This window comes from Struthio camelus, chromosome 5 (assembly GCF_040807025.1).
Source record: "Struthio camelus isolate bStrCam1 chromosome 5, bStrCam1.hap1, whole genome shotgun sequence".
Classification (NCBI taxonomy): Eukaryota; Metazoa; Chordata; class Aves; order Struthioniformes; family Struthionidae; genus Struthio; species Struthio camelus.
In genome coordinates this window covers 69938824-69959141 of record NC_090946.1, presented here as the reverse complement: position 1 = coordinate 69959141, position 20318 = coordinate 69938824, and the positions used below count along the sequence as shown (strand labels likewise).

The following is a 20318-nucleotide window of genomic DNA, read 5'->3' as shown; positions in this document are numbered from 1 at the left end:
TTGTTGTCCCCAGAACAGAATGTAGAACATTAATTCTGGGAGATTGAACAATTTCCTAGGGGCCATGTGTTTAGAGTTTAATATGATAAATTCCTGTTCTTCTAAAGTATTTTATTTTCCCTACAAACAAAGCTTTCTATAACGTTCTCTTTGTTCCAGCTTCTTCCTTTTGATCTCCATTCTCAGAGTTTTGTACCATTGTAATATTTTACAATCTGCTCAAGAAGAAAGAATGAATGATTATCTTCTTTTGAAAGACACAGTATAGGGTAGCCTATAGTCTGCATCAGCATCCCTACTGGGAAAGGTACTGTTTGCATTCTCCTCCCTTACATTTTTTTTCCCTTTTTCCCCTCAACTGCTGGAAACAAAGCCAGATCTAGATTTTAATTGGGAACACAAAACATTACTACTGTGCACTGGACAAAGTCCAAACAAAAACTTAATGTTAAGCAGCGAACTTCAAGCCACATTCCATCTGAAAGGAAGAGTAGAGGGGGAAGGGAAAGTTCTGTTCATGATACACAAAGCTCATCCTATTCTGAATGAGGATTTCAAATAATTATTCTATGCACAAAGTTCGGAATGATAATATGGCAGAGTTCAAAAAGCTGGTACCGAAATACTCAGCCTAATTCCTGACTTCTACTGCCTAAAAGTAGTAAATATATTAAATTCAAAATCAAATCCCGGGCAAAAGCTTTTTGTTCAACAAACAAACAAACAAAACAAATCCTGTTAAACATTAACAGATGCAGGCAATTCTTGACCATCAGTGTCAGGTCATTATTCAGTATTACTAAACCATATCAATTCTGCACTAGCCAGCCTGCGTCTGGAAGCAGTGTAGCTGTGTTCACGTGGCACTGCATCATGTGAACACAGCAGCGCATGTTGATGCTAGACCAGAATTTCTGATCCCAGCATCAACAGAATCGCCAGGTTTTCTATCTTGCGTTGCATTATTACCATACACGTTTATAATCTAATCGACCTGTTGTTTTTATTTGTACTTTTGCTCTACTCGGGTTACTTCGTCCCTTCCTTTCCTTGGATAATTGGGTGTTGACTATATGAGGTCTGAATACTGAAGGGGGTTTAGTGCCCTCGATTCTAATTAAAGTCAGAGTCAGCTGAGGTTACTCAGCTTTTTGCAAGATCTTGTTCTAATTAATACATTAGCCCTTATAACAGTCTGATGCTATACCAATATGCACACTTTTCAGATGGAAAACCAATATGCATGGAGGTTAAGTGATTTGCATAAGGTCATTGAGAGAGCCTGTGGCATAAAAGCCTGCTAGTTCCAGTATGTCAGCCTCAAGCCTTTTTTATTATCTCCAATTTTATACTCCTGCTAGAAGAAGTCATTTCCATTTCAAATATTAAATGGGAAATCAGAAAACGTAGTGAACTCTGAACCACATCTCCTTGGTAATCCAGCAAAAGGGACCAGCAGCATACCAACCTGCAGGCTCAAATGAGTTAACCAACATATTTAAACACAGCTATTGCATACAATGAGATTGTATGTGTAGATATATCAATAAGTACATATATTTCTAAGCAGTGGAATTTATAGATGCACATTTAATGCCTGTGGAGATTATTTGCATGTATGTATATAAATATGTATTGCATACAGTTTGAATGAATAGACCAATGCCGTTTCAATTGACTATCATACACTTCCTAATCAAAATTGTGAAAGTTTCAGAGAATGAAGAAATCAGAAGTTATTTATTCATAATCTTGTTTTCTTAACATCACCTTCAGTAAAACAGGAGGGACTCCCTGACCTAAATCTTTGCTTTTTTTTTTTTTTTTTTTTTTTTTGAAAATAAGGTCACAGGTTAGAAGAATAAAAATGTGAAGATAGCAATACTTATAGATATTTGTAATTATCAACAATGGAACAACAATTTAAAAGAAAATTCAGTAAAAAAAATGTATGATTCACTTTTTTTTTTCAATTTTTATTTTCTGCACCTGTGTTGCATAGGAAAAGTGTTGAGAGTTTGTAAATATCTAAGGAGTCGTTAAATTTTAAAATATCTGTGAACACATATACCATTTAGAGCTGTTACGCCACATTAAAATATTTTGGACTACTAGAATACCTGCATTATACAGTAGCAAAAATTTTGGTATCAGTCTATAGAAAAAGCACTATAGAGACATGACTATTTTAGCAGAAAACAGAACTAAAAAATCCAGAACTAAAGAATAGTTATTTAAAACTACACCCCATCTATGAAGAGGGTCAACACTAAGTGAAGCTTCCTAGCACAAATGAACAAGTTTTACCTCTTAAATAAATCAAATTTTATCTTGCTGATGTGTTTCCATTACTGGTTATATGCATACACACCTACCGCTCTTGAATGTAAAAAGATCCAGTATAAATACAAAGTATGAATGGATATAATGAAATCACATTAATAAATATTCATAATGATTTCAATACTTGACTATTTGCAAGTAAGTTATTTGGAACATTTAATGAATTATCACTGAATACTGAGCTGTTTGAATACTGTTCATCTGGAATACGATTTACAATAAATATAAGAAACCCTATCAGTTTTTTTAAGATTCTTTATCACAAGCTACTAAGAGTGGAGAATAACTTGCAATGCAAAAACAGATTCTCACAGTAATTCATTGGTAATTCATTAATAACCCACTTTATGCCTCTCCAAGTATATTTCTATGCAAGACAAATATACTTTAATATAATTTAGTAAGAAACTAAAAAGTGAAAATAGTGTATCAAATCCAACAAATATAGTATTTTAGAGTGTTTGAAGGTAATAAAATTGGCTCGTATTTTCATTGTTTATTTAAAGAATGCCTTAAGAAAAGGTTTGCCAGGACTCACAGCACCTAGATTTAGAACTACCTTTTTCAGGACATGAAGTAACCCTGCTCTTCCTAACTTTAATGAAGCCACTCTTCATAAGTGTCCATCTATAATAGCAAAATTGCCAATGTTTATTATTTCTTTCCAAAATTGAATATACATTTTCATATTGTATATTTAAAGCACCTTCAGTCTAGCTCCTTTACATCAAAGGGAAGGAACGGAGCATGATAAAAGGACTTTATCCATATCTGGTGGAAAACTTTTCTTGTACAGGAAGCAAGACAGTCACAGAATAATCCCTAAGGACTTCTCCATTAGGGCTGAAGGTGTCCAGAAAGGAGGTGGGTGAGGTGGAAGGGCTGTAGGATGTCACTTATCTACAGGGATCCTTAGCGATGATAATGCCTATAGGCTGCAGGCAACATCTGACAGGCACCAGAATTATGTTAAGGACTCTCAGAATGGAGAAATCACAATTATAATCCTAACCCAGATTTGATCCACCCTACTCTGGGGTGGAAAGTCCTATCCTGAACCTCAGAGAGAGAGAGAGTGAACATAGTCATACCCTTTGTATAGAGGTGAAGTGTGCTACCGCCTGTGCTCTTTTACTTTGTAACTACCATGTCAAACTCGATGTTTTGTTAATGTTAAAAAAATAGTAATAATTATTTGTAAAGAATAAATTTTCATTAAAAAAAATCAACATATAGAAAATAGTGCTCCTTTTTAAGCACTAACAAATATTCTTTTTAAATGGCAGGTTTTCTCAGGCACCTTCAAAATTCTGATAACATTATAACCATTTATACAGTGTTTACCTTCTTTCTCTTATCTTAAGGGCTGATTCAGCCAAACCTGCAGCCGCAGTGAGCCCCAGCTCATAGCAGCCCAGTTCCATTTGTGTGAGGTTGAAACAAATAGGGTTTTTCCAATTTTAATCCTGCACGCTATAGCTTCTTTACAATAACAAAAACTAGAGTCTTCTGGAAAATTGATCTCCTTCAAAAGAGTAACAACTGGTGACCAAAAAAAAAAAAAGTCACCATCTCCTGTTTATGGAGAAATCCTTTTTACAAAACAAGAGTCAGATCTTAGCAGGCTAATACTCTCATCTCCACAACTTGCCTTCCTCAGAATTGACAGCATCATCACTATAAAAAGCTGAGGATGACTCACCACAAAGGAAATGTAAAAGAAATCACACACAATATTTTATTATCTTTTAAAGGCAAAGAGTACAGCAGATTAGCACCACAATAACTCACGTGTAACTTGAACTTGCGCCACCCAACCCATTACATTCTTTATAACCTAAATGTATACATAAAACACGGACATATGTAGTCCACTTAAAAAAATATATATATATATATATGTACGTGCATACACATATGTGTGCACGCACACAAGAAGAATTGAGATTGCTCAGTACTTTTTAAAGGACATAAATACATGTTAATTTTAAGATATCTAAAAACAGATGTTTTCACTCGCATAAATATGTGCTACACACAGATTTTTCCTTCCCGAGATGTTTATAACACAGCACATTCTGTTTCTGAAATAATTTTAACTGAGAGAAAACAACTAAAGGTGATAAACCGATGTGTAGTGATAGCATAGTTGTTCTTCAGACTATATACGTTTGCCATTAGCTATGAAAAGAACCTTTGTACTACTTTTCGTGTCATTTTGTGCAACAACAACGTAGAAATGCCTTATCTGCTATACGCTAGACTGTATTAACACGCAAATAACACAGAAACTAGTAGACCAAGCACTGTGTATTTTTTCAATATTTACTAAAATAAACTTAATTCTGATTAATTGAACCAAATAAGTTTAAAATCTCTTAGAATAAGTTTCATCTCTCCTTTTTTTTCTGAACTAAATTTCAGATCATTGCTTTGAAAGCGAGAAAAACTTCACAGCTACAAGTTTAATACAGGATATATACTATTTTCTCAATTTAACAATCATAATGTTTCTAATGTATGCGCACCTTTTTGCTGCTGGTGGTACAGTTTCCTTCCTGGTTCCTGATGGGGAAGGTAAAGAGCCACTTGGTTTCTTTGGTAACACAGTTCCATTATTAACAGTAGTCCTTAAAGGCAGTGTTTGTACCAATGGTCTTGCTGTAAAATAAGCAGACAATGACATTATGGTTTTATTTTTCCTTTTCCTTTTCTTTGTGTGTTTTTTTTAAGTGAACAGTATTAGAATATTTAAAAATACCTGTGCAGCAAGCCCATTATGTTTCACTACTGCCCAATTCCACTAAAGATGAGGGCTTTAGTGGATAGGCAAATTATTTTTATTTATAATGATATCAATCAGGTCATCTGCATATTGCTCAAACACGCTAAACATAACCTGTGCTCATCTGCAAAACTCTGTTCTAGTTCAGTGAGCTTACTGGTAAGAGCAAAGACAGCTGCTGCCACCAGAAAACATTTTGCTCCCCTAAAAGAATATCTGTGTATTGCCCATCTGGACAGCATTTAGAAAAAAGTAAGAAACAAAGGCAGGCAGCCATCCGAGAAACTCCTACTCTTTACCTCTCAGTGTTTTGCAAGATTTTACACAAGCAAATAATCTACCAAAAAAACCTGATTTCCCACCTCCACCCAAAAAGCCTCTTCTCTGAAAGAGGAACGTGGGCTTATGTTGGGCAAATAGGAATTTTATCTTTTAGTCTGAAAAAGTCATTGAAATCAGCCAAACAGTGGGACATAATCAGCACATATTATCTGCCTACATTCTCCTCATCAAATATTGGCTCAAAAACTTATATACGCGTCATACATGTAATGAACATGAAAATAATGTAAAAGTTCCATTCAAGTACATTAGAAATTAGTTGCAAAAAAACAGTGGTTAAAGCCGCAAGCAGTGGCTACAAACACAAAAACTATAGTCAAACATAACCTGAAAACATTGCTATGAACATGGCTAATGCTCTCTCTACAGCAGGGAAGAAAATCAAAGCTTTCTGCGTCACTTGAAATTGGACAGAATTTGGTATTACTGGCCTTCCGGGTAAAAATGCCAAAAGTCTCTAGGTTCAGATACAACAATACCCAAGAGAAGGCAGAAGCCATAAGTTACTTAAGGTAAGCGTGTTAAAATTTCACTGAAATTCAAGAGGATGTCAGAAATAATACCTAAGAAATACTCTGAAAAAGGACTGATGAGAACAAAATCTAACAAGCTAAACCAAAAAGCTAACAACTGTACATGGTCCTCAATTATACTACGATAACTTCTCATTGTAGCACAGACTGCAAGCATTTATTGACTTGCTGACCTCAAGTTTTCACCCACTGAACAAAAAAAGACAAATGTGAAAGCCTGTGCCATGTTTGAGATTATATCAGTAAACAAGATAAACTTGGGAATGCAAGTTTCAGGATAAAACTGCTTGACGTGTATTAAAGCAGTTAATTTTGTCAAGCTATATACTTGCCTGTTATGTATCGATCATGCATTTGTTCAGAGTAGAGAAATCTAGAAAATAACCCATAAGGATATATTGAAGGAATAAGGCTTATTTGGTCTAGAAGATTGAAAGATGACATGACAACAAGTCAGCAAAGAAAAAAAGAATAAAATCTCCTCCATGCCCACTGAGGACTGCAGAGCCTGTATCTGCAGAAAGGGTTAGACAGGGTTAGATAATAACCCTCTTACCAATAATAGAAAGAGTAGGAGTTCTCTGATTTTATGGGAAGCTTTAAAGAAAGGCTAGACAGGACAAGTGAACTCTTGAGGTGCCTTCTAGCTCTGGTTTCCCTGATCTGTTTTAAAAGACTAACACTATCTTTAGAGCTCACACATGAAGCCAAAACATAATGATAATAATCACAATAAAATGAAGTTAATAAGTGATTAAAATCCTTCTTTATAATTATAGAAAATAAATCTGTACTAAACTGTAGCTGGAGGAAACTAGCTAGAGTTTGTTTTCTCTCCAATCCTTATCAAAGCAGAAGTGGCAACAGCCAGTAATAAACCCTGTAACTTTTAGCAGTCAGCAGAGGGTCTGACCGATGCCAGTGCAGGGTCCTCGCTTCTGCGGCTGAAGGTTCCAAGATCTAACCCCCTAATCAGATGGTGCAGAAAGCAACAACATGAAACTATTACATGGTATACGGAAAAACTATAAATTATTCAATTAATCCACTATTTACTCCGGAGCCATTTAGTTTTATCTAGAGCTATTTCACACTAGTGGTAACCGACATAACAGTCAGACAACTGCAAACATGTCGTTACTGTTAGAAGCCGTGGATGTCAGTAACTCAAACACATTCCTATTATTGCTTTGTCAATAACGTTTATTTTGTAAGGTTTTTTTGCTTCGCGGTCTTACCTGTGGTAGCAGTACTGACATGTTTATCAGTCTCAGCAGCAGCTTTTTTAATCATACTCTGATCTATGAATTAATAGGGCTGTTAAGTTTACAAACAAACCAATAATTGCAATAGGAAAGAACAACAAACAAGAGTAAAACAAAGGCCGGAAGCCATACTGAACTCCACAAGGTAGTTGCATTAAATATAAAAAGCACCATTAGTGAAGGAGCTCCATAAATGGACCAGAAAAGCAGCTCAGTTCCCACGACCTGCACTGCGTCTAAGCTGCTTAGCGGAGGTCTAGAACCAGAGGTCATGCAAGTCTGGAAACAAGCTCAAGCTTAGTTGCATTATATTTCTGAAAACCTTAAACTCGACCAATTTTAAAGACTTAGTACTCAGAAAATGGAGTCTTTTGTCCCATTAAGTTTCTTATTCCAGATTCTAAAGAGCACAGCTAGGACCCTGTTTTTTCAAAGGCAGGAACCTCTTCTTCCTCTCCCCCCCCCCCACCTTTTAATCCTGGACAATAGATTAAGGGAAAGAAACAGCAGACAATATGCTTTGAATAAGAGTTTGCATGGACCAGATTTTTCTGATGCGTTGTGAGACTAAATTCCACTTTTTAAAGTGATATACGTGGAATTGGCCATTAAACGACCAATGGATAGAAAACAGCTTGAGTCCTACTCAGCCCATATGACAAAATGTTAGAAGCCTCCGCTCCAGTTTCACCCATGTCTGTTCAAACCCCTCTCCTTGCAGTCACCATTGGGAGCCGTTGCAATGCTATTCTAAGTTACAGCATTGAAATGAAGCTTAGTCTTACAGGCTAGCTAAGTAGCGTAGGCAATTAGTTTAAAGTAATTGTGTCTACAATTAGAAAAATAGGCCATCACCTGAAATGTATCATATTTGACAAAACTGCTGAAAGAAACAAATGATCTGGATACCTCAAATTCTCTTTCATATGTTGCAGAATATGTTTAATAAAGTAAACAAGGGCAACCATACACTAATGATACAACTGAAAGAATAAGCTATTTACATAAATATTTACAGCAGCAAGTATTTCCATAAATGAGTTGTATTTAGTTAGCATTTATCAGGGCTCATTTCAGCAGTTTGTTGTGGATGAGCTATGGGCATTATTTTGCAGTGCTCCATTTGCATTATCACAGTAAAATTTCTTATCCTGTAATTTCTTATCCATGTGTGTAATTTCACACATGAATAAGAAATCAAGTATCAATAGCAAGTATCTATGCCACACATACACACAAGAAAACACACACCCGTGCCCTCCCCCTTTAGCAGAAGGCAGAAGCACAGGCTTATAAGGTGGCGGTTTTTTTGGGGTGTACATTGAACTATAGCCTTAAAGATCTGTCACAACAAGGAAAGCATCTCCAGAGTTAGGATCCAGTTCTTCACAGAGTCCATGAAAATTTAACTCTGCATTTGGCTAAGTAAAGCTGGCAGACAAGAACAACAATTTGGTTACAATTTGATAATTACTAGACTTTATTTCCTCCATGCATCAGATAATATTTATTTTACAGGCAACATAAGGCCTCTTAATCCCTTGTACAATCACATTTGGTGGAACATTTTATCACAGTGAAGGCTATCTTCAGTACCATCTAACTTATCTGATAGGTTAAATATTTTTTTGCAATCAAACAGACAAGGACAAGATGAGAATAGAAGAAGGGGAGAGCGTGGGAACACAAGACCACAGACATTCACTGTATCTTCTATTCAGCAACTAATATGATATAAGATCAACCAATCCGACTGTGCAAATCGGTCTTGCTTTCTCCTCTCCCCATTTCCAGATACAAAATATTGAAACAGAGTCACAATTCAGCAAATTAAATTTGTTGCTTACCTAATCTATTAAATCAATGCCTAAAAATAAATGCGACACAGTCACAAACATATAACCCACCTGAAAAGAAGTCTTAGAAAATTATGAATCCATAATTACATAATTACATATCATCCTTCCAAAATAAATTAAAAATTTAGTCTTAGTTAATATCTATTAGGACCTCAAAGAAACACATTCCATAATTTAGACATTAAAGAGTCTACGAACTCAACCAGACTTTCTTTCCACATCTAGCTTGCTATAACTATTACTCCTAAGACTATCCAAATATACTTTATGCGCTTCTGCTAAGGTGCACACAGATAGTTTTCTATGCTTTTACAGAATCATGTACTACATGAAATCTTATCAGCTGGATTCCAATAAGCCTTTGCTACTGTGAAGTGGTTGATGCCCAACTCAAACTTTTCTGATTTGCATACAAATACACCCATTCCTGTAGAACAAGGACCAGGAGCGCGCACTCTGCGGCATGTGTCCACAAGACACACTGTGGAGCGGTGACATCTGTCACATCTGCCACCTAGCTGGCCCTGGGACCTGCTGTGGTACAGCTAAGTCAAGCACACAACCGTAGGTGTATCTCTCTTGAGTACCTGAGTGGCTGGTGTTGCATCATCTCCATGGACATACGCCCTTCAGCTAGCTCACAGCTCCTTGTCTTCAAATGGGGTAGGCATATCCAAAGACACTTGAGCCATTTTTTCTTAAAATAAACTTAAATTTTACCTAAATGTAAACTTAATTATTTTTTTCAATTAAAAAGCTCTTACCGTTTTCACCCATAGAAGATGATAGGTTCCCCAAAGCATTTATACACTAACTTTGAACAAAAGTCAGGAAATGGTAGCCATGGTTAAATGCAGAAAGGAGCTTCAGAATATAAGAATATATAAATGCTTTACTGAGTCATGGGAACTTTGGAGAGCTCACAAGTTAAACTACTTGGATTTTTATATGTTCTCTTTAACAGGTTAAATTTCAAATTTTATTTTTGAGTTTTATTTGATGATTTTGAGCATTTCAAAAGATATAAACAATGACCTACTGTAATATATACAATGTTCCTTGAAATGCAATACCTAATTTTACATATATCTGAAATGCAAACCTTTGGTAGGTCCTTTCTTGTTTTGCATGGCCTGTTGTTCCTCTGTAATATTCAAGCGTCGAACCACATCAGCAAGGGCAGATTTAAGCAGCTGGATGTCATCTTCCTGCATCTGCACACGCTGCTCCAGAGAAGCAATGCGATCTGTTACCTCCATACTGCTTGCAGCAGAGGCACTGTCATCTAAGTGAAACGGCAGAAAAAAATACATCAATACACAATGTAGAATCATAAAGAAACACCTTATATAAATGATTGTAGGTAAAAAGGCTTTTGCACACCTGATGACCTCTAAAGAGGAAAGTTTAAGTGATTAAAGGGAAGAGATATTGGGGAAGTGGGGAGGGATAAAGAGCAAATAAAATGGCAAAAAGTAGGAAGTTTCCTTCAGGTCTGCTAATCAAACCCCACAGTCAATTATCCTTGTGTATCAAACTCGAGTGATCAAGTCATCGCAATTCAATGATTTACTCTTCCTCTAGATCTGAATGTTTACCAGTGCCAGAAAATAAAGAGCTACACTTTCTGATGTTCTGCATACCTTTCTAGATTTTCTTTCTCATATATGTGATAGGAAGCGTACATTAGAGATATATAAGCAATAGATGGGTATACATTTTTCATGCCCACAAACTGGAGCAAAGATATTAACATAATTTGGTAAGCCCTAATGTACATGAGTAACTTGGTACGTAAACACTCCTGCTGACTGAAATAGAAAAGTTAAAGACGTTCAGAATTCCTTGAAAATTGCACCCCTAGCCTGCAAAGTTTTAGAGAGTCATTACTTTGTACACAACTCGCCAGTTATTCAGAAGCAATCCACAGAAGTTTAAAGTCTGTAAGTCACTGATGAGGACTATGCATTCTTTCCACCCAAAACTAGTAATGAGAATATTTTTCCTAAATGGGTACTTTCGTTCCACTCCATTTCCTATCAAATAGAAACATCATAATTTCTTACAATATTAAGTTAAGGAAAAAACAGAATAAAATAGGACAAAAACAATGCCAAAGATGTCAAAGCTAATATCTACAAGGAAAAAAAAAAACTTACAGTTTTAAAGAGAATTACAAGGTTTTATTTAACTAGCTACATTTGAAATTAACAAAAAGTTGGGTGTTAACCTACTGGATCATTTTAAGTAATGATAAGCTAGTGATGACTGTATTATAGCTTTCATCTGAAGAGTTAATAAATTACACTTTACAAAAATGGATACTTATACAGCTAATATCTATGATCATAATTTACTTCTCTCTCATTCCTAAAGTGAGTCCATTACACACGTTTCTTCTGACTGTTAAAGTCAGTGTCTCTTTTCAAAGAAACTCGTATTTGTTTTCGTTTCTTGTGTACCTAATTCTCTTCCATTCCACATCAAAGTTTTCCACTCATAGGCATGAGGACTTACAATGAAAGTTAAATGGATTGTGCATAATAGTGTCGAATTTTAAAACAAAGTAAGTGCTCCAACAAGAAAACAACAGTTTCAGCATCTGAATGCATTTAAAATCATGTCCAACAATGTTTACAATATCCAAATTTTTAATTAGAAAATTTCTCAGTGGGAAAATTTGCATTTAAAATAACAATAAGAAAAAAAAATTTATTTGTCTCTAATCCATCCGAATACTAGTTGTTTTCAAAACCTGTTCACGAGTTACTTTTGGCTTCCTTATCCCCCACATCCCCAACAACTATCTGCTGTTACCAAAAGCTGAACTAGAAACAACTCAAAAACAAAGATATAGGAATACTGACAGTCCATAAACTAGTTACAGGCTAATATAGTTTAAGTTACTTGTTATTTCTGTTATGGGGTTTTCAGAGTATATCTAAAATATCCACATTATCCACATATTAAAGATTTTATGCTGAACATAATGGTAATAAGTATCCAGTTCTGACAAACTAAACCAAAACTTGAGTTCCTGAAAAATGCTGAACAACTTTCCCCATGACACAATCTCAGTGCTTTCCAAACTTTGGCTTAATCACAATTCTGTTCAGCAACAGAAATCTGTACTGCAGCTGTTACAGGTAATTAATCCCAAAAATAAGATTAGCAGACATGTTGGCAGCAGTATGAGCTGCCTGTTGAACTTAACCTTTCCTTGTGCAAACAAAAGGCCCACGCTGCTCTAATGACTTTACACTTTAACTCAGCTGGAAATAACATGGATTAGCATACTGGACAATAGGCAACCAAATCAAAAGCTTGATTTGACCAACACAGGCTGAATTCAAATGTCTACCAGTCTGCCAAATTCAGTATGGCATGCCATACTTTCCTTCTGAAATAAGTCAAAAAAAAAAATCAACTCCCAAGACCAGGGCACAGAAGGAAATCCAAGGGGGGGGGGGGGGAGACAAAAAAATCAGTTGGTGTTAAAATGATCTGCTGCTTGTTAGAAAAGAAAACACCTTCACTAAAGTATCAATTTCGTCAACTTTTAAGGGTAAAGAAACTTTAATTTTTCTCAAATACAAAGCTTCAAATAGTAAATCAGTGCCACTAGGTTTATTTACAGTCCCTTATGAAACTGTTCCTCCTAATAGTTATCATGATGTACACCTCTATTTTTCCCCCCACATCCCAGCGGTCACTGTCTCTCTTCCCCTCCTTTCCCTGCTGAAAAAGCAGCAGCAAACCCGTCCTCCGGGCTCGTGACACCTTCCCCTGCCAACACCCATCCTGCTCCTTCTATGTGAAGGACTCTCATTCTTGCTGCAGCTTACAATTTGCTTTTTTTACAGCAATTTTTATTTTATTTTATTTTTATAGCTATTATCTTGCTGGATCCAGTTCCCTTCCAAGCATGCAGAAGAGAAGAAAGTTTCTACCAGCTTTCAGTAACATTCAGTTAGTGGAGGATGAAATGTTCTTGCAGCCAGGATCATTAGATCAGAATACACTAAACAATAAAGTTACAACTTAAACACACATAAACAAGCAAAGTGGTACGTTGACAAAAAAAAAAAAATTATATAAACTAACCAGACAAACAATAAAAAATAGTCATAACAGACTATCTAGTCTGCCCACAAGACAAAAAGCTATACTGTTAGTCTAAATTATGATTTACTTCTGCAGGATAAAGGTCATCTTCACAGTAAAGAAGAAAACGTGTAAGGAAATCTTTAATAAATATTTGTAAGGTGATGTAGACCTGGAGTAGACCCATCTTCTTCTTATTGTTCCCAAGCCAATATTAAATTTAAAGTGACTTAACTTTTTATAGCATATAGTTATACATTTTCTCACACATAAAACACATTCTCAAATAACTCACAAAACGCAGCTGTGACAGGAGCACAGCAGGTACCGAGCGGGGTGGCTGTGCAGTATCAAGAGGCAAAGAAGTGCCTTGGCTTTGGAGGGTGGAGTCTGGGGCTAAATTTTGGCTCATTTTGTCCATGAACTTACTCTCATGGCAGCTGGAGTGCAAGAGTGTTTTGATTTTACAGTTCCAGTTACAGTAACTTAGAGAAAAGCTCTTGACAGTAACAACGTAAAGACCTCAAAATGCTTCATGCAAATCCAAGGAAATACAAAGTGTACTTTTAAAAGAAATCCGAATGGTTAGAAATACACTGTAATAACACATAAACTTTACTGCATAGCTTCACAGTACAATAAGAGAATCACTATGCCAATACTTGTTACTTTTTGTGTCTGTAGATACAATAACATTAACAATTTTTAACAGTGCCAGTATATTTAGATTGGTGACAGCTTTACAATCTAGCTGTCATGAAACCACAGGTGCTCACTGTCTTGAAAGGTATATAAAGGAGACTATAGATCCTAACAGTTTGCTTTGAAGCATTATCTGCTGCGCATTGGATCTACTCAGCAGTCATGACCACCATTTTTGCCCACGGACAGCTAGCACAGACTTCAGATCACCTACACTGATAGCGTCTATGTTAGAATTTGTCATTGCCTCTTTTTTAATCAGAAGGAAGGAAACATACTTTTAAAATGAAATTTATGCAACTTGACTTTAGAAATCTGAAATGAATCACGTTCTACAAGCGTTCGTTTCTTTCCATGAAATATAATGAAAGCCTACATCACTATCTTAAACATAAACATCTACATCTGGTGAGATAAATGCCACCTACAATGTCCAAATTTAGATACAGTCAGGAAGTTCCAATTGAGATGCCTGGTTTTTCATCGCAACACACATTTGTGGCAAAGCTTGGAAAGAACAGTCATTTCTCAATTAATGCTTTGCTGAGATTCTCCAGGTTTCAAAGAGAATACAGCAAAAAAAAGGGAATGTTCTTCATGCCTCTCTTTCAATTTTCCAACCAGCTAATCCATGATCTCATAGATTGGAAAGATTTCCTGCGGCAAACTAGAAGACAATACTGAGTCAGATGATTAATCTGCTTCCAGAGCATCTTCCAGCTTTTCAGCATCTTATTACTTGAACTTAGCCAAATGTGAAGAAACATCTGAAAGAGAGCCAAGAAGAGGATGTGTATACTGCTTACAAGTAAGCATGATTTAAATATTATTTTATTGTGTGTAGGGTAAAGGAAAATGACATATATTACTACTTAGAGAGCACATTAAAATATATACTACTTTCTCTGTTTTTTACCGACTGGAAAAGCTAAACTGTAAATTAATGATTTAGGAAATAAAGGAACTCTCAGAATAAAGCAAACTAAAAGGAAACTATCTGCATCTAGTTTTGCATTGCCAAATATCTACAAATTTTCAAGATGAGTAAGCAGTATAAATATTGTTCACTTACTCTATTAAAATTAATACTAAAGTTAAAAAAAAAAAAAAAAAAAAAGGACTTAGCATTCGCATTCCCCTTCCCCCCGCCTCCAAAAATTACTTCATTAAACAAACTCTGGTGCTTATTTAACACATTTCACCTTTGCCCTACGCAGACATTAATTCTGAGACTATCTTGTCCAACTCAGACCGTGACAGCTGATTAAGTAGTGGAAACATTATGTACTGATTCTGGAAAGACTGGCAAGCAAACCTGACTTTACTCAGTCTGCATTGCCTCTTTGCAGTAACAATTAATAGGATTAATCTGTATATGAAATACCGCCAAAACTTTTCAGGATATATTCTGTACATAGCAAGTTTATAAAATACCTTGCACAATGGGGATGTGGTTGCTAGACGCTATTACAATAGTGATTAAAAGCACCATCTTGCAGTCCTAGTCATCAAATTTACATACTGTCCAGGATATCAGAAAAGAAAATCTAAACCCTTTGAGGATGGCAAATTCCAACAGTGTCCTTGGCAAAAATTAAAGATTTTCCAAATGATGGAAAACATGGCAAAGGATGGTAGTGAAAGTGTAGTATCACCTGCACCCAGAGATGCCTTTCTTGGGGCACTGTTTTGTAGGCTATACCAAAAGGCCTGACCTGAGATCAACTGGCAGTAATACTTTCCATCATCGAGCGATATCAGTAAGTACATCACTTTCTGCATTTCTCTTGAAATTAATGGACATAAGTATTTACATTCCTTGGAAATCAATATTAATTCAGCACCACTACTAGAACTGTATGAAATATGCACCTGAACAAAAAGGAATTCTCTGCCCCGGCATGCAGCCTACTATATGTCAGAAGATAACAGCTGCTGAAAAAGCCCATAACGCCAGAAACAGAAAATTAAGAACAGCATTTATTAAAACAAAAAGCCAAATCCTACAGTTGAGTTTAGATAGGGAGAATAACAGGCTGAATTTGGTGCAGTAGTTAGCATTGCTAGCTACTAGCAAGCAATTAAGAATACTGAAGATCCTACATTTTGCCCTTCCACAACATTTTTTCCATCTGTGCAGGTTTTCAACAGTTCCCTTAACTTTGCAGGACAGTCAGATGTTGCACATGTCACTTGGCACACATTTGGCAGCCTCTCTTCTCCAGCCCAAGTTATCACAGAGATTGCATGCAACTAATTGAGTCATTGAACTAATTCCTCTAGGCTCCCTGGGAGTCAGGGCAACACTGGCTGTCAAACGATCTCTCTGTTTCACCTCTCTCAGCGCCATCTGCTTAGCTGGAAACTCTAATAGTGCAGAAAGAAACCCTATATGGCAGGCATTTCCCACTTCTTTAAACCCTGCCCTCCCTTCTTGGGTCATTTAATGTGCCTCTGAGTCTAAGGCACAAAAGTCAGCCATAAAACCTATTTCATAGATATAGCCTGAGTCTGAACTGACATTAAGAAAGTGCTAAAAAGGAGAATTAGGAGGAAAGGCAACCATCAAAATCCAAGGTTTAAAACATAAAACATCTCACAAAATGAACGTGAGCAATTTGCTGTGGCACATGAGCAGTGGAATGCAGCCATGACACAGTTGCCAGGCTTAGATGCAAAATCAGGAAAGTACCAAGTATTCTACTTGTGGCTGTTTTTATGGCATAATGTCAGCAGTCATTTGCAGACCAAAAGACTCTCTGTGCCACAGAACAATGGGAAAATAAAACAGCAGTTTAGTTTCCTTTGACAACACAATGCCAAGCTCCTTTGTTCAAAAGATTAGTGTCAACCCTATTGCATAGACTAACTATTCTCTTTCTCCCGCATCCACTTTTCTAATGCAAAACATTATACTATACCTGAAAAACTGTAGCTTTTCAGGCTTGTCTCCAGGAGACACTGACTGCACATATGTGCAACAGCTTATCATGAAGTCCGGTGTACACTGGTCTGCTCTGCTAGACCCCGATTTGACCAGATTAGTGCTTTCCACTGTGAAAAGCAAGTGGACTTAAAGCCCAAAACAGTGTTATCCCATATAATCTTGTTGTTTTGGGTGGTTAGGGAAAAAATACACAAAAATATTTAACTATAGTTTATATCGAATCTGCTTTGCTTTATATGAAGTTTCAGAAAGCAAAACCGGTTGCCAGCCACATGCTAAGGAATGGGCTTTCCAATGCCAAATCCTCTAATTGCAGTTTGTTGTAAAAACGTATAATCAGATAAAAGTGCAAGTATCGTGTATCTTTTTTGATCTGCAAAGCTCTAATTGTGAGGAGCAAGAAATCATATCTCTCTTTAAACTTGATAGCCATAGGAACAATGTCACACCTGTCTATGAGTTTATATACTCATATCTGCATACAGCCTCTGAACAGGTAGGACAACTTTTCAGTTCAATCCCTATTCTAATGCATATACTTTAGATAAGAACCATTAGCATTGCAAGGTGATGCCCTAGTTCCGTACAATCAGGTGCATCTCACAGCAAGTAATCTGAATAGACCAGATTAGTTGTACCACGTCCTCAGAAGGTATGGATGTGTGGGAGGAAATGGGAAGACAACAGCACTATCCCACACATCTGCCTAATGTCCTCCCCTGAATTGTACCAGGAACCCATGAGACAGGTGATCCAGAAGAGACTATAGTAACAGAGAAGAGACTTTACAAAATTTTTGTTATCCAAATATTTGTTCATTTGCTTTATAAGGACTACAGACATACTTGTGAACAGTATTTTCCCTTGTCTAGTATAGCTAGCTATTGTAGTCCTAGGATTTATAAAAGTATATTATCATATTCCACAGCATTCACTGAGGAATAACTTGTCCTTTTACAGTTCTACCATTAGAAAGTTAAAAAAAAAAAAAAAAAAAAAGGAATGTAATTTCCTAAAATTAGAAGCCGAATTTGAAAGAAAGGCAATCCATAACAGCAAGCATCACTGAGAACCTCACAGCTGCGTGCCCTGTATTCATTAACAAAATGGGAAAGAAGAAAATGCTCTTAGCAGAAAATTCTCCAAAAGTCCTCATGACTAATTAGTCAGCAATCACCCTACCAAAATTACAAGAACGCGTCCTTGACCTGCCTGTAGCTGGCAAGCTATAACCAGAAGCTTCCTGCTTTATGGCAGCAGATGATAGGTAAGATTTTATTTGGAAATCAGCTGGCTAAAAATTATCTTCCTCAGTAGTGTTCAAGTGAAAGATGGAAGAAATTTTCTCTACATCAACAAATTAAAGTGACTTTCCTCAGAAAAGGTCTAGCAATGTAAATGCTTTATGGTTTAGAGCTCCTGTGCTGGCTCTGTTGAGCAGAAATCGATAGGAAACGTTTTGACAAATTATCACTCCTCTATGTTCTCCTGGGAGGAGTCCCCACAACAACAGACCATTGCAAATAGAAGCTGCAAGAGTAAAGATGACCTTCTGCAGCAGGAGCAAAATATAAGGATAGTAGCTTGAGACACGTGGCACCAGATGATCTGCCTAGAGTTAAAAAACTGAAGAAACAGCATAACAGTAACTTGTAAGGAAAGGAAATAGCAGGGTAATTAAGGAGAGCTCTCAGAGCAGAAGAGCTTGGGGGAGGGTAGCTATGTTTTATTATTTTATATTCTCATTGATATTCTGAGGAACATGCCTGTACTACAGTCTTAAGAGAATGAAAGCACATTGCCGAATGTGGGAGGAGAGTAAAACATTTACACTAATTCTGATCTCCATATCGTATTTATTGACAAATTTTCAAGTCATCTTACAGAAGGCAGTAAAGAACGAATTCAGATTTGTCATATGATGTACGCTAATAAGACTTTAGCTTTTGTTTGGCACTGTTAGACAAAAATAACCAAGTTAGATGCAAGATTTGCTTGGCTAAATGGGTTTTAAACAATGTACAAATAAACTCCAGAAACTGGTACGGAGAGTGCATTTTCTTGGAAACTTTATCAGTACATACTTCAGTATATTTTCACTGCCTTTAAAAAGCGGATGCCTCAACCAGCTTCTCCAACTACGTCTTATGTGAGTAAAGCAGAAAGAGGTCTGCTTTCAGCTGCTGTCAGGACAGATTTAAAAGGCAAGAAATCTGATTTAAAATATCTCTTAAAAGTTAGTGACATCATCCTGTGATTGTGCTCTACAGACCAATCTTAATTTTATCTTCTTTATGCACTTTTTAGATATTTTCCTAAAGGAAAGTTGATTCTTACTAGCAAGGAGCCATTAAGACATATCAGCCATTAGTTGATCAGCAAATAAAATATAGCCTTGACAGTACATTAGAGAAAGCACTGCATAAGCATTTAAGCAGCTATTCAGGTTAGCATACATTTCTTCAGCTTTCCAACTTCCACATTAGATATTAGAGCAGCAACTGATACTGGCATTTACTGGAACATTAACTTTTACCTATAATTTCTTATAATCTGCATTTTAATAAAAATTATAATCATGCATGCCAAAAGTTTTAAAAAATTAAAAAATTATGTTAAATTTCAGAAACATGTAAGCAAGTAAGATATATTTCCATTTAAAAAATTAAAGATTTGTTGAAACTGAGAATACATAAATAGCAAGAAATTTATTTATCAATTTGAACTAATTCATGTTTTGTTATTTTTCATAACTATGTCCTTTGAGAATTTAAAAATCTCAGCCTAAAATAGTTTTTTTCCATAAGATATGAAACCCTCCAAAATTCCACTTTTCCCATATTTCAAGCTTATCAACTTTTCAAATTGTTATTTATAGACTTGAGCTAAATTATGTAAGATGAGAGGAGTAAAACACTCTTCCCACACCTGCAGAAGGGGTTCCTGACATCAAAAGCTGATTTATCACTTTTGTAAGCTCTAGTTTTTTGTTCTTAGCTAACAACTTCACTTAGGGCAGTGGTCCGAATTTTCTTTAGAACTCTGTACCTCTTGAATATTTTATTTACTAAAATTAGTGCAGTATAAAAATAGGCTTCATTATAGGTTGTCACAAAAATCAAATTACAACTTAAATATTTAAAGGTAAAAAATTATCTCAATTTTAGAAAACTATTTTAAGTCTTCTTTTAAAGCTTGTCTTGTTCAGTACTGCCTTTCACAGTAATGTACACTTTTCTCACTTTTGACAGTTAATCTAGTATTTGTCAGAAGTACTTGAATTAACTAATGGCAGTCTTGCTTGGGGGGGGGGGGGGAAGAGACAAAAAAACAGGGAAAGTCTGCAAACTGGAATTTTTCCCATATTATCAGTGTTCATCTCCAATCAGGGTTAACTCTTCCTTCCGTTTAACTCTTACCAATATCAAAATTATCATT

The 20318-nt window shown here is 36.0% G+C and overlaps 1 protein-coding gene across 2 annotated transcripts in view; it reads right to left on the bottom strand.

Annotated features, from left to right (window-relative positions):
- The window catches only part of EML1 (EMAP like 1), a 127480-nt gene that overhangs the window by 44748 nt on the left and 62414 nt on the right, over nt 1-20318 (bottom strand). For both annotated transcript variants that reach the window (XM_009675477.2, XM_068947011.1), the window contains exons 2-3: nt 10230-10412; nt 4872-5004 (exon numbers count right to left, since the gene is read on the bottom strand). In XM_009675477.2, the coding sequence (XP_009673772.1) occupies nt 4872-5004; nt 10230-10412 (316 nt within the window). The remainder of the gene's footprint in view (nt 1-4871; nt 5005-10229; nt 10413-20318) is intronic.